General features: G+C 43.5%; 1 protein-coding gene across 2 annotated transcripts in view; it reads left to right on the top strand.

Moving 5' to 3' along the window:
• LOC146801625 (uncharacterized) overlaps positions 1-16075 on the top strand; it is a 126777-nt gene that overhangs the window by 90748 nt on the left and 19954 nt on the right. Inside the window, exons 3-4 of one of the 2 annotated variants that reach the window (XM_085624033.1) lie at positions 7933-8080; positions 14800-15004. In XM_085624033.1, the coding sequence (XP_085480159.1) occupies positions 7933-8080; positions 14800-14804 (153 nt within the window). In that variant the 3' untranslated portion in view covers positions 14805-15004. Of the gene's footprint in view, positions 1-7932; positions 8081-14799; positions 15005-16075 lie in introns of those variants that run through there. The other variant, XM_085624032.1, reaches the window with a different exon arrangement.

The raw sequence follows: 16075 nt of genomic DNA on the forward strand, positions 1-16075 counted from the left end.
AATTACCGAATCGGTAATTTTACCGATTCGGTAAATACCGAATCATGAAATGAGATGTAGGGGGAGTGTGTGGTGGGTGTGGGGATTCGTTATTTACCACCAACTAAAGGTTGGTGGTAAATGACGAATAGGTGTAAAAAAGCATTTTTGTGCACGTTTAAGTGTGCAATGTGGCAGACATTCATGCCCTTAGGGCATGTATGTGCGCCACATGTGCACACATGGCCGAATCAGGGGTGCAACAGGGTGTCAATGTGACACCCTGCCACCCTTGCATGTGCTCCCCCCATTACCGAATCGGTATTTACCGAATCGGTAATGAGGCATACCTTCCCATCAATGGGAAGGTATGCCTCATTACCGAATCGGTAAATACCGATTCGGTAATTACCGAATTTCTACGAATCGGTAATTTTTACCGATTGAATACCTACATAGCATTTACCACTTCATAAATACCGAATCGGTATGATTCGGTATTTATGAAGTGGTAAATGCCAGGCCACCTACGAGAGAAAGGATAAAGGCAAATCGAAGGAAGAACGGAGATCAGGAAAAGAGAGGAAGGTAAAGCCAGAGAAGAGCTGCGAGATCCAAATCAATCCTCGGCTTCTCCAAGATTTCCAATAAAAGGGCTTACGACCAATTAAGAGATATTTATTATGCCAGATGGTAGAAGAAAGGAAATCAGTGACAGTTGTAGGGGGACCGGGGGTAGCAGACAGTAAAAGCTTAAGGGTGTATTTATGAATAGAAGTAGGGAGCAATGAGGGTTTGCGGGAAAAAGCAAGATATTCTGCAAAAGAAAACGGAGAAAGGAGAGCGCGTTCAACCTTAGTCCATAGAGGACAAGGAGAAGTGGGATCTTGCAGCCAGAGGGAAGCTTGACGTAATAAAAAGGCCTTCTGATAAGCAGGGAAGTCAGGGAAATTGACACCACCCTCAGAGGCGGGACGGATCAGTCTGGCAAGAGACATTCTGGGTCTTTTAGAGTTCCATAAAAATGAAGATAACGTTGAGTTGACCTTTTTAAAGAATTTCATTGGGATGGGTACAGGAATATTAGAGAGTGTATAAAGAATAATAGGGGAGATCATCATTTTAATAGTGTCAAGACGACCCCACCAGGACAGGTATAAGGGACCTTACAGCGAGGTCAGCAATCTTTTGTGCGCATTTGGACATACATAAAGAGACAGTGTCCGAAACAGAGGGGGTGATATATAAACCCAGGTACTTGATATGGGAAGGACACCAAGTAAACTGAGAGTCGCTGAAATCTTGTTTGAAAGTAAATTTGGTTAGGGGAAGGATCTCACATTTGTCATGGTTAAGTTTATACCCAGAAATAGAGGAGTAATTTCGGACTTCATTCAGAAAAGCAGGAATAGATTCTGCAGGGTTAGAGAGAAAGAGTAAAATATCATCCGCATAAGCAGCAAGTTTAATGTGAGAATCTGCAATCTGAAAACCACGAATAGCAGGATTTTGACGCAATTTGGACAGGAACGGCTCTAAAGCAAGGTTAAAAAGAAAGGGGGACAAAGGGCAGCCCTGGCGAACGCCTCGACCTAAATCAAAATAAGAGGAGATTTGACCATTCGCAAAGACAGCAGCTCTGGGATGAGAATATAACAGGGAAACTAAGGAAATAAATCTAGGGCCAAAACCAAACCAAGTAAGGGTGTGAAAGAGATAGCGCCATTCGACCCGATCGAACGCCTTTTCGGCGTCAAGGGCAATCGCTGCAAGTGAGTGTTGACAACGGGAGGACTTTGACAGGATGTTGAATAAAAGTCTGGTGTTGTCTGTAATATGTCGGCCCTTGACAAACCCAGATTGTTCTTCGCCTAGAAGATCGGGGAGAAGGTGATTCAATCGGATCGCTAGCGCTTTTGCGAAAAGTTTGTAGTCAATATTGACTAAAGATATGGGCCTGTAGTTTTTGCAATATTTTACATCTTTCCCAGGCTTAGGTATTAGGCAAATGTGGGCATCCGAAAAAGTCCCCGAGGAGGCGCCGCGATCAACAAAAGTATGAAGAAGGGAATGAAGCCGTGGAATCAATAACTTAGAGAAATGGAGGTAAAATTCGACGGTAAAACCGTCAGGGCCAGGAGCTTTATTGGGTTTGAGATGTTGCAATGCAGTGAATAATTCCTTTTGTATGACGTCAGATTCTAAGGAGGAAAGATCAGGGGGGAAATTAGGTGGTGTGTGAATGGTGGAGAAAAAATTAGCAAGGGAGCAGGGAGAGGATTGAGTTTCAGATGTATATAAAGTCTTATAAAAGCGTGAGAATTCAGCAAGAATATCTGCATCCGTGTGTTTCAAGGTGTCATCAAGGTCATATACAGATTCAATATTTAACTTATTATGTTTGATCTTCAAATAATTAGCTAGGAGCTTCCCTGCTTTGTTCCTTCCCCCATAGAATTTAGCAGAAGACTTCAACAAGTACAGGGAGGCGTCCTCCGTGGACTTCTCATTGAATTTCATTTTTGCAGCAACAAGGGCATTCAAGCTGTCGGCAGAGTGAGATGTAAAGTAGGCATGTTCCAATTTCTTGATGTCAGAAAGGAGCTGTTTGGTGAAGCTACGCGCAGTCTTGCGTTTATCTGCCACATAACGAATAATAAAGTCACGTGCAGCTGCTTTAAAAGCATCCCAGATAATGTGATCAGGGAGGGCATCGTCTGTATTAATCAAAAAATATTCGTCAAAAAAGGAGGTAAAAGAGGTTGTAAACTTGGGATCGGCGAGGACGGAATTATTAAATCGCCATCTTCTAGGGACAGCAATTTTAGGAAGATTGTCAACACTAGTAAGAATAGGGGCATGATCGGAAAGTAGTATTGGGCCTATCTCAGAGTGTAGAAGTGATTGAGCGAGGCTGTGTGAGACAAAGATGTAGTCAAGTCGTGACTGGGAATGGTGACAGGGAGAATAAAAAGTGTACTCCCGTAACTTTGGATTACAAAGGCGCCAGGAGTCTACTAGCTTATGCTGTGAAATAGCATGGTTAAACAACTTGTGAGGTCTATTAGGAATGTGGGGGGTCGTGGACGCCCTATCGACAAAGGGGTCAAGAGGTTGATTACAATCCCCTGCCAAAATAAAATTGTGGTCCACAAATTTTGTTAAAAGTGGAGAGAAATCAGCCTAAAAAGAAGGTTCACCCGTGGTTGGGCCTTAGACATTGAGCAGAGAAATTGGAACACCTCTGAGTGACAGCTTGGCATAAACCCATCGACCAGAAGCATCCGATTCGTGGGTAAGGATCTGAAAGGGGAGAGACTTGCGACATAGGATTGCCACACCATTTCGCTTGCCATCACCCTGTGAATAGAATAGTTCACCCACCCATCCACGTTTAAGCTTAGCAGACTCTACATCAGTTAAATGCGTTTCTTGGATGAATGCAATATCAACATTCAATTTGGCTAGATGTGATAAAATCCGTTGACGCTTAATCGGAGAGTTGATACCCTTCACATTCCATGACAATATATTCAATGACATAACAGTTGCTTAATTTCAAAAAAGATGAAAACCAGAACCAATGAAAGAAAAACCCATGAAAAGGAGAAGAGACAAAAAGAAAGAAAAAGAACCAATAAAGACATGCTGAGATAAAGGCTCAAGGATAGAAAATCGACAGTGTGAGCAATAGCAAGGAGGAAAGAATGAAAGGCAACAGTATCAAAATTAGCCAATGAATCTGAAGGTAAACGAGGAATAAACATAGTCAAAAGAAACAAAACAAGAACCAGCTCGACAGAAGGAGAATGGAGAATACTTACAAGGGGTAACTTAGGGAGGATCAGGAACAAAGACAAGCAAGGACGGACGTGAAGACGGGGAAGGGAGGTAGGGCCTACTGGAGAAGGCAGGCACTCGGGGTCAGTGAGACGTCCAACCGGAGGAACAGGCGGAACGCAGAACATTGATCTGTGAAGGAGGAATGGTAATAAGGTTAGACAACAACAGGAGACAAAGTCATGGGACAGGTGATGAGTGGAGTGTAAAAAGAAACCACAACATGAATAACAAACATTTCAATGAAGAGTAAAACCCAACAAGAGAAACATGCAAATTATAAGATCCATTAAATGAGAAAAACCAGCGAACATAAGAGCGAGGACATCATAATACATCTTCGGAAATAAGTCATGTTGGGAGAGAAGAAGAAGGTCCAGAAAGCTCCATATCAGCATGGCCGCAGGAATTCAGGAAGCTTCGAAGGCGTGCAGGCTCCTCATAGGTCGTAGTCTTATTGTTGTAGGTGACTTTGAATAAACAAGGATGGAAGAGACCGTATCTGGCACCAATGGAGCGGAGGTCCGGTCTCATGTCCAAAAAGGCCTTACGACGATTCGCAGTGGCTCTGGCATAATCCTGCGCAAAGAACAGAGTGGAGCCCGACCATGCAAGACGAGGAGAAGCTCTGGCAGCTGAGAGGACTTTCAGCAGATCTGTGTATTCCAAAAAATACATTATTACCCCTCTGGGCTTTACTGATGAGGCTGAAGAGGAGTTAGCTCGACCAAGTCTGTGGGCGCGTTGGATGTTTAGAGATGTGTCCTCGGGTAAGTGTAAAATCTTGGGAAGAAAAGACTTGAAAAAATTGACAGGATCATTCCCCTCGCAGCCCTCCACCAGGCCGTAAAGGCGAAGATTATTGCGCCTGTTGCGATTTTCCAAGTCCTCCACCTGCTTCTGGAGATACGAAATCTGCGTATGCATGCTGACCATGGCCGCAGAATCCTGAAGAGACGAGACATCACGCTCTACCAATGACACTCTTTCGTCCATTGAGGCCCAGTTGTCAGTAAGGACTTGCAACTTTGCGTTGGTTTCTTCCATAAACGGGCGCAAGGCCCGTATCTCTTCAAGGATTAATTCCATCGAAATGACCGAGGAGGACTTGGGAGGCGAAGGCGGATCTTTTTTCAATCTCTTCGGCGTCGTCTTCGCTGAAGATTGTGAGGAGGATTCCATGTTCGACGACACTTCACTGAAAGGGAGAGACTGAGAGGCTTCTAAATGGGCTAGTTCCATAAAAAGCTTGGAATTTTTAATGTAATTGCGCTTGTAGACTTTGCCAGAACAGTCAGCCATCGACACGTCTGTAAAATTCAGGAATACCAAGAGCACACGTGCAAACTGGGAGCAAAACAAGTAATACTAGCCAGGAGATACGAATTGGGGACCTAAAATGGCTGCCTGATATGAGGTGAATAAAGGAAGTCCATTGGGGTCATAGAAAGAGTCATTGTAATAAATAAAAAGTCACCTGTATGAGCTGGTGCATAACAATTATGCCGCTGGGGGTGTTGGAAGCATTACACTGTCACCATAACAGCTGGGGGCCATTGCGCGATGAAACGCGCTGCTGAGGAGAGTTCGAGCGCAGTGAAAACAAAATGGCGGCCGAATCCGTGCCGCGACCAGGATCAAGATGAGCAGCCAGACTCCTGCGAAGCCGCCTCGATGATAAAAAGGCACACAGGGCATGCCTGACAGCATCCCACGACGGAGTCCTCCTTTTAAAACTCCTGGAAGGAGCGCAAACCGCCTGCACACTCCGATACGGGCGGAGCTCCTACCTCGGCGCCGCCATCCTCTTCGGGCGCCTAGCCACGCCCCCCGTATGTCCATTCTGACATACCATAATCAAGGGAGTTGTTTTCTTGGTGATCATTCCAGAAGACAAAGCTGACCCATCTACTGCGCACACAGATTCGGGTTGTGTTTTCCACTCAGTTGGAATCTGTAATTTTTCTGCCATTTTAATATCCATGAAATTCCCTGTGGCTCCACAATCTAATAAGACTGGGACGGAATGGCGCACATGGGTACTAATTATCAAAACTACATGGATCATGAAATGTCGAGGTATTTTTGGTACCACATTAGTGAAAACATTGGAGGTCAACAAAGATCCTTTACTCGTACAAGAGACCCCCCTTCTTGCCGAGTTTGTTAGTTTTCCTGTTCTCCTGTAGTGTTTGTGACTACGGAATTAACTTTCTTTGTCCCTTTAGGTTTTATTGGACATTCTTTTGCAAAATGTCCGGATTTTGCACAATATAAACAAAGGTTTAATTTTCTCCTTCTATCCTTTTCCTCTACTGACAAGGGTCCTTTAATTGTCCCAATCTGCATAGGTTCAGACTCAGATACCTTGGAATCACTTTCCTTCCTCTCATTTTTTGATACTGAAAATCTGGGTTCAAATCGGGTTTTATCACCCTTTCTTTCTCCTATTCGATGGTCTAATTTGACCACCATCTCCACAAAGTCTGAATACTCTTCAGGAAGATCCACAATATGTGCCAAGGCATCTTTTAAGTCATCACGCAATCCTCTATAAAAGAGCGACGTCCGCTTTTCCTCTGGCCACTGAGTTTCGGTCAAAAGTCTGTTAAATTGAGTTACATAAGTTAGTAAATCTTGTTTACCTTGTTTTAAGTTTAGTAACTCATTGTCACTGGCTTGTACGTATGTATGTTTTGCAAACAATTTAGTCATGGTGTTCTTAAACATTGGCGAGTTATGTAGAATGGGATCATCTCGATCGATATACGGTATAGACCAGTTTGCTGCCGTGCCTCCCAAATAGGAAAGTACAAAGGCTACCTTAGTTGCATCCGTGGGAAACAACTGGGGTTTACATGTGAAAATGTAAATGACATTGACTAAGGAATATGGTAAATTTTCCAGAATCGCCAAAAAAGCGTTCCGGAGCAGCCAAAGGAACGACATTAGGAACAGCCACCGTTACTTGCACTGGTGAGGAATTAGAATCAGGAGTAGGACTCGTGACTGATCTAGAGACTTTAGACTTACTACCAAACATTGATGAATCTAAATGTGGTGACAAAACAGGATTTCCCCATAAAGAATTTCTCGGTTTATAACGAAGAACTTCCTGTCTTAATACTGTATTTTCATGTTTCAAGTTTTCGATTTCAATTTGCATTTTTTGTAAAGTCTCTGCTAAATATTGATTTTGCAAAACATCGTCAGCCAGTGCTTGTGCCATAGCTTGTCCATCAATGATCTCTGTATCAGTATCCATATCTCTCAAGGAGAACCTAAGTTGTTGTGAAGGCTTACGCTTCTGTTAACCTTCACTCACCTGAAAGGCAGGATGTTCAACTTGAGAGATGCGTGGATTGCTCTCGACTTCCCCCAAGAACTTCCTCTGGACTCAACTGAATATTTAACACAGTTTGACCAAGTTAAGTTCCTAAGGGAAGGGGGAATTGAGACAAAATAATAAACAAAAAGACACTCCAAATTTCAAGGTGCTTCTGTGCTCTCCTGTCAGTCTTCTTGTGAAACACAGTTCTAGTATTAAACAGAGAACAACATGAATTTAGCATAAAGAACATAAGATTTGCAAGAATTGGATTTTATATCTACATATATTAGTACCTTTGTTTTGCTCAACAGTTTGATCTACACCTGAACACAATGTGGAATATACATCTGCATAGATGAAGATGAAACTTTAATTATCGTTGTTTGTTTAACCTGATTACACAAAGGTTTTGTTGAATGATGATCAATGTTGCTTTGTAAATATTCACAACTAATTAGTCCAAAGAATGCCAAGAATTATTAATCCAAATGTCTCTTTTGTCCTTTCTTTAGTTATGTTTTTTGCGCCTTGAATTAGGAGAACGCGCTGCGCCAGAGTGAAATTCCACTTTCATTTAGATAAGGAAAGTCTTTTTATATTTGTATTGTTCTGTGCTTGTTTAGTCACTAAAATTCGTTACACTTGGCCAAGTATTAGTTTAAATAAGAATGATTTGACTAAAGAGAAAACAATGTCCGAAAAACTTACAGTTGTTTTTAGTAGCCAGCCGGTTACTCACTGATTGCTGAATGCTTTCTCTTTTCGCTTCCTTTTCCCCGTAGGAATCTTTTTCACGTGACTTCGGATATGCTGAAGGGAAGCTTGAGGCGTCTCCGTGGCAACGAGGGAAGACCTTTGGAACCGGACCGGATGCCTCGCAGGAACTCGGGAGCCGATGCAGGATCGCAGAGGAGGGTTTTCTGCCTTCAGGTAAGTGTTAGTAGAAAACGAGCGTAAGCGCGTTTGCAGGGGTTTTTGGGCTTTAAATAGAGTAGCTGGAGGGTGGGGTCTACACGCGGAGGAACCAGTGTTCCACGTGTTTGGTTTAACGCCGGTTTGCTTGCAGGGAACGTGATTAGGGAACGTGAGCTCAACTGTCAAAAATACAGCATGTTCTGTAACGTGCGTCTCCAAAGTGCACAAACAGGAATTATTCAACGTGACCCATGCTTACAGCCGCACGAGTAAAAACAAAAGCCTCATGATTGTAATGCCAGCAAAACTTGCACATGTGAGGAAGTTCAGTACACGAGACGAACGAAATAATTTAGAGTTCTATCACTTAAGACTGGTGTAAAAATTAACAACAAACATTGGCAATGACTTTTCAATCATACAGGGGAAAAACAATCAAGCATTACTACTTAATGATTACAAGGTGATTCTTCCAGATGGGTTCGAGCGTGGTTGTTACAACAGACTGTAACATGGGGGGGGGGCGGTACACATCAAGGGAGAGTTCACTCTTTGTGATTTTATCGTCAAAGGAGTTAGCAAAGTTATCACATAGGTCTTTGGAGGATTGAACTGAGGTTGGGGGTGGTGGAAGTTTGTGTCTGATGAGATTGAAGAGTTCTTTTGGCCTGTTTTTAGCATTGTCTAGAGTACTGCAAAAGAAGGACTTTTTTTTGTTCTTGATGTGTTTTTTATATTTTATGCGTACTGCTTTGAGTCGGTTATGAAGGGTTGTGGACGGACTGTTCCGCCAGAGTCTTTCTGCAGCTCTCAGCTGTCTTCTTTCGGAGTTTATGTCCGTATTGAACCAGGATCTCGATGGGGTGTTTATGACTCTTTTTTGTTTTAAGGGGTTAATTGATCCATGATGGAGATCATAGTTGAATTGTATTGGGAGGTGAGTTCTGTTGTGGAGGAGTTGTCATTGGAGGGGGTAAGGAGTGAGCATACCCTATCTTCTAGGTCAGTAAGGTTGATTTGACTTAGATTTCTCGCCCAACGGGGAGGCTCTTGCCTGCGTGGCAGGCATTGAGTAGATTGGTTGATGTGGAATAGAATGATATGATGATCTGACGAGTCAACCGGCAGGGTGTAGGTGATAGTGACTGTGTCTTCTTGTGCAATAATAGCTTCTAGGATTGCTCCTCTGTTGTGGGTTTGTTCTGTGCAGTGTTGGGAAGGTTATTGTTGTGTAGAAGTTCAGTTAGGGATTGAATCAGCGAACTGTTTTCCTCGTTCCAATGTATGTTGAGGTTGTCTAGTATTATGCTGTTGGAGTTCCGGAGTGCGCAGTGTATTTGTCTGCTGAGTTTTGTGGAGTTTGTCGTGAGATGTTATCGATGGCCCAAATGAGACAGGGAACTTTGTGTGAATGGGACAGTTGTGAATAATGTGGTAAACCTTTTTGCGCAGGAGGTAAACTATACTGATTAAGGTGAATCGAGGTTTCATTACGAATGTGTGTGTGTATGCTCTTCGGGTGACAGTATTCTATTGATTCTTTTAGGAAAGCAGACAATTGTTGTTTATAATTGAAGTGAATGTGTGAATGAGTACGGAGAGACTGCGAAGGAGGGTGAGTTGCTCTGAGGAGCAGGGAGCACAGAAGAGGAGACCGAGAGTGAAGTTGGTGTGTGCCGCGCTCGGATAGGTTGGTTGGTGTAACGCCTCGCTGGGATTCATTGTATTCATCGTTTGGTCCTGTATTGTTGTTGAAGGTTATATTGCTGCGAAACGTGAAATTTCTTGATCTTTAAAGTGTACTGTAGATTTTTCTAAACAAAGAAAGAAAATGAGCTGCTTTAAAGCAATCAGGGATATGATTAGAGGCGATGTGGGTGCTCGTAATAGGACAAGCGAAGAAGCACCACCAGAGGATATGCCAACTCATATGGTGACAAATGTAGGGCTTCACAATTATTTGGCTTAAAAATTGGGCAAGATCCCAGAGAAAGAAGGTGCATTAGCATTTCCACGCTATGGTACATTCAATTTGAGAATAATTAATAATTTGACGAGGATACTGTTTGGGCTGAAACCAGAAGTGAAAGTAGATCTGATCGATGTAGTTAAATTGAAAGCGGAATTGGATGAAATCATAAGTGGTAGTGTAGATTTGAAGTGAATCTAGACTTACCAGCCCAAGGAATTGCTGTTCATAGCTAAATACGTTACTAGAAAGGCAAGGCAGGCTCATGAGAAATAATCTGAATTGGCTAAAAGGTAAGACATTGACTTAGATCGAACAAAGGCTTTGCAAAAGATCCACAGATTTGCATACAGTGATCGAGATATAGAAGAGAATAGAGTAATCGAGATAGAGAAGAGAAAAGAATAGAATACCTGGATTAAAGACACATTTGAGAATTAACCGCATACGTTTGAGTCTGGGGCATGCTAGATAAATGAGAATACAGATTGTCAAAAAGGAAGGTCCATAAAAAGGTATCAGGAGAGCCACCTCCTTCGGTAGAAAAGGGCACTGGAATGGAAGCCTACCCACTACGATAAGTGCTTAGTTGAGGTTATGTACCTTGGAGTAGAGGCGACCTTGCTGCATTTACAAATGACTTTCTGAGGCTGAGCGAGAAGCCTGTAGAATGGTACAAACAAGTTGATCGATTTGTGAAAATTTCGAAGGTGCTGTGGGTTGACTTGAACAAGTTATTTGAAATTGTGGTCCCTATTGATTTGTCGTCGGCATGTAAGATAGCTACAGAGTGGCCTGAAGATGAACCGGAGAGAGCTCCCGTAATACATGTCTTTCGTTAGTGGTGATGAAAAAATGCAATCCGGTGATTACATGGCTAAAGGCTAAGGTAGCTCCAAGGGATATGTATTGGGTTAAGATTGAAAGAACTTCCCAAGAGCCCAAAGAGAAAGTTCATACTACGAGAGGCTATTGCAGGCTTTCAAACAGTACTGTGAGATGTATATTCTTGAGTAGAACGATATGGGACAATTTGTGTCTAGATTTGTGACTGGTTTGAGACTGGTTTGAGACCTGAATTTAGCATCATGATTAAGCAGCATCTGTTTTGTTGGCAGAACAAGTATGAAGACGAAATTCTGCATTACGAAAGTACTGTAGCAATGAGATTGAAACAAGACACAAAAAGATGAAGGAGAAGTTGATGTTGGTTCAAATGAAGGCTGCCCTGAGAGGTAATCAAGTTCAGCCATATGTAGGCAATGTTGCTCCAATGCAAGGACATATCAGGCAGGATTTCAAGTACAGACAGGTGGAGGATTACAGGGACATGGAAGAGGCAGGCGTGTCCCAGTGGACCCAAACACAGGAGTTGATGTTGCCACGTTAAAGAAATCTACTCCATGTCACTATTGGAATGGTTTGTAGCATTGGCAGCGTGAATGTCGTCTTAATTCTGCAAATCAAGATAAGAATGGGGGATATAATCAGATACAGGAAACTGTCGTGCAACCCAAGAATGTGCCAAGACCCTGATCTCAGAATATGGGAGGGTCTAAAGGTCTCGTAATGCAAGTACCACAGCCCTCGATGCTACAACAAGCTGTCACCAAAAGAACAAATGGCTGACCAGGGTCAAGCACATCAAATCCTTATGTACAATCTATCAGTAGATTGTGCAAGCACTTCCTGCACCCGCCGTCCGGAGTAGCAAATTGTAGCCAAATGTTCAGGAAAAAATGGAAGGTGCACTCGTTGCGGAGTCAATCAATCAGGCCAAATTTGTTCCAAAAATACTTCTTTATTTAGTTAATTTTGAAACTGGCACACAGCCTCGCGTTTCGTTCCCAATCTGCCTGAGGGAACTTCGTCAGGGCTCTTAAATATCCAACTGATTAGTCGATATGATTTATATGGTAGGTAAGTATGAACCTCGAAAGACCCAGTCAGCCTCAAGGAAGAAATCGGCATATATAGCGGGATCTACCACCCAAGAATTGGAGGGTTCCAAATATCCAGAATTAATTTGAAGTAAACCAAGTTCCAAGTAACCGCTTTCACTTTGAGGGACTTATTGATTAAAGGTTCCTGATGTGCGGCCTGTCAATAAAGATGACGGATATCAGTAACTTCACAAATATTCCAATAAGTCCTGTACACCATCATAGTCTCACGTAACGACATGATAACAGGCATGATATTTGGAACCCTCCAATTCTTGGGTGCTAGATCCCGCTATATATGCCGATTTCTACCTTGAGGCATTCTTTTCCATTCCCCTCCATGAGGAGAGCCAATATATATTTGCTTTCCGGCTGGGAAATCGTATTTTAATATGGTGTTGTGTCCCACAAGGGTACATGGAATGTCTATCCATCTACGATCATCTTGAAAAACAATTTTAAATCACTGGTTATGCCCTGCAATTCGGTACTGGTCCAGTATATCGATGATCTTTTGGTTGCATCGAGTACTCGAGACGCTTGCAAAACAGATAACATTGCCCTGTTTATTCATTTGGCTGAGAATGGACATAAAGTGTCTCGAGCAAATTACAATGCTTTATGACAGGAGTCCTATATTTGGGACAGTGAATTGAGAAAGGTATAAGAAAGGAGTCACAAAAAGAAATCTCTGCGATAATGCGAATGAATCTGCCTCGCACACAGAAAGAAGCCACAATGTTTCTGGAAACGGTGAGCTACTGTCACCAGTGGATACCTAACATTTCCTTAATGGCCAAACCTCTGCAGAGGTTGACACACAAGGATGTGTCTGCTCCGGTGCCCCGGGACAATGATTGCTTGGTTGCCTTCCTGGAGTTGAGAGAGAGCATGTGTCACGCTTAGGCACTAGGAATGCCTGATTACAACAGAGCGTTTTCACTCTTTTGTCATGAACGAGAACGTTATGCAATCACAGTGTTATCTCACATCCTGGAGGTGCCTGTAGACCAGTTGCATACTTTTTGTGCTACTTCAGCTTCGGTAGCATCAGCGTTGCCCGGATGTATCAAATCCGTTGCTGCAACAGGTGTCAGCAAAGAGAGTTGAGAAAGTATTGTGATGGGTCATCCTTTAACTGCTTACCTGCATCACTCTGTAGAGATACTGTTGACAAGAAATCGTGCACAACATTTAACAAACAGGCTTACCAAATATGAGCAAGTGATCTTGGCACCCGACAACGTGTCTCTGAAATGTTGTTCCGTACTCAATCCTGCTGCCCTTTTATCATTTCCTGATTGTGAGGAGAATGACAATGAAGAACATGACTCTCACAATGTCACTGTCCTCTACAGCAAACCCCATCCTGACATTGTCGATGAGCCAGTACCTGAATCTGACCAAATCCTGTTTGTGGATGGCTCATGCTTAGGAGACAATGTAGGAAATTTAGATCAACCTTTGCTGTTTGTACAGTTTCACGATTGGCGGAAGCTGCTTGTCTCCAAGGAGTATTCTCTAAACCAATGCCTGAGTTGTTTGCTCTAACACTAGCATTCTGTGTTTCAGACCAGCTGAGAGTGACAATATTCACCGATAGCCAGAAGGTTTCGGTGTTGTTCACAATTTCAGGCAGTTATGGTCTCAGAGAAGTTTCATGACTTCATCGGGGTCTCCTATCAGGAATGGGGAGGTTATGAGAAAACTTAGAAGCATTGCAATTGCCACAAGAAGTTGCAGTTGTCAAATGTTCCGCTCATTGTAAGGGGAATAATTTTGTCACCGTAGGGAATAGGTATGCAGACGAAGTTGCACGTTACTGTGCACTAACTTCCTGTACTTTCAGTGGAGATTTCTCGAATGAAACCCCCGATGAAACCAATTTCAACTTGTTGATGATAGTTGCTGACACATGGGCGGACGTGAAATGATTGCAAGAAGATGTCTCTGAGGATCAACAAATTGGTTGGATTAGAGCAGGATGTGTGAAAAGGGATTATGACATTTGGGTTTCGAGTGATGGAAGACCAGTATTGCCCAATTCCTTGTTACACCCGATGGCAAGACAGATCCATGGATCTACAAATGTAGGAAGGGATGCAATGGTGAGACTGTTTAGGCAACCGTCGTTTAACCCGAAATTATGAGTAATTGCTGAGGCATTGTGTCATAGGTGATTAACAGGCCAGCAGATGAATGTGGGAAAGAGAGCTGCTGTTACACTGAGTCACATAGGGAGATCAGGAGGACCTTTTAACAGGATGTATTTGGATTTTGTTGAGATGCCTGAGTGCAATGGACTGAGATACATTCTGGTGCTGTTGTGCATATTTTCTCATTGGGTGGAAGCCTATCTGACAAAGAGATGTGATAGTCTCACAGCAGCTAAGCTGTTGCTGAGCGAGGTTATCCTGAGGTTCAGATTTCCAATTATGTTAGAGTCACACAGAGGAACTCTTATTAATAATGAGGTTCTACAAATGTTGTGTGCAGCTTTGCAAGTGGAACAGAGATTACATTGCAGTTATCGGCCAGAGACTTCAGGAAACGTGGAACAGATAAATGGCACTTTGAGATCGAGGTTGGCTAAAGTGTGTACTTTGACATTTCTGAAATGGCCTGGTGCTTTGCCTCTTGTGTTGATGATTCTATGCAGTGTTCTTGATAGAAGAACTGGCTTGTCGCCCCACGAGATTCTCATGGGACGAGCGATGCGGTTGCCTGCTGTGCCTGCCAACATGCTTGTAAACATGTTGGATAATTTGGTGCTCGACTACTATAAAGCATTGGCTGACATGGTTCGTTCTGTGTCTCACCAGGTTGAAGCGGCCACAGCACCGCCACATCAAGATCTCTGCCACGACTTGAGCCACGGTGACTGGGTGCTCATTAAGAAACATTTGAGAAGGAACTGTCTTGGGCCCTGCTGACGTGGTCCGTTCCAAGTGATATTATTGACAACAACAGCTGTTAAGTGCGGTGGTGTTCCTAACTAGGTTTACGCGTCCCACACCCGTAGAGATATGTGTCCCCATGAAGAAACAGCTCCTCTTCCAGAAAAAGTACCAGAAGTGGTCTAAAGGCTACAGGAGAGGGTCAGCCAAGCTGTGTGGGAACACACAGGGGCATATTTACAAGCCCCTATCGCCACAGGAACATCACTTATTACGACGTTCCTGTGGCGATAAGGGCTTCGCCTTATTTACAAGGCAGCGTAAGCCACTTAAAGACTTTCGACTGCCTAGGGGCCTCCATAGGGTTTAATCTGGCACTGAGATTCCCTGATTTCCTCAAATCTATGCTCCAGCGACAGCCTGTCTCCCAGACTGTTCCCAGTGACACCACAAAAAGCCAAATGCTCCTCAGCCTGCTCCCATAGTGTCCGTGGGTTCCCCTTTGTGACTGCACCTAAAAGGCACAAGAGTCTTGAAATACCTGTAGCAGCGCTGGCGCAGCACTAACACTGGAAGGGAGAAGGGTACTTCCTTCAGATGACAAAGAAACCCTGGCAAGACGACAAAGGAAAAAGGAACACATTTTGATAAAAGGATGAGCTTGAACCTCAACAGTTCAAGTTGTGGATCTGCTGATGCTTCAAGATCACCATCCTGGCAGCAAGTTTGACTCCTTTTCGAGACAGGCCTGTGGAGCGTAATCAAGCTATGGGGCACTCAAGTGGCAGTGTAAAAAGGCACAGACAAAGTAACTTGTAGTAACTCTTTCTCTGAGAAGTTCAGACAAGACTTCTAAGGAGAAAATAACAGTGATTCAGAAATCATCAGTGATCCTGGCACAAGCAAAGTGTTACTGTGAGGCATTAGGGTGAGCGAGCTGGTGGCGCCATCCAAACGGGAGGCAGTGGGGGCCGGCCTCCAGGCACGGCTGGGTGCAGGTTAGGTCGAGGTAACATTGAGGAGATCCAAGACTGACTATCAGGCGGAAAGGGCACTGTTAATGCGACAGTGCCTGTCAAACATCTGTGCCCAGTTCACTGCATGTGGACTACTGGGTGATCTGCCTAGTGGAGAGGGCCCCCTTTACAGGCACAGCGATGGGATGTGCCTGAGCAAATTTCAGTTTCAGGCGGTGCTGAAG

The sequence above is a fragment of the Triturus cristatus genome, chromosome 8 (assembly GCF_964204655.1).
Source record: "Triturus cristatus chromosome 8, aTriCri1.1, whole genome shotgun sequence".
NCBI lineage: Eukaryota > Metazoa > Chordata > Amphibia > Caudata > Salamandridae > Triturus > Triturus cristatus.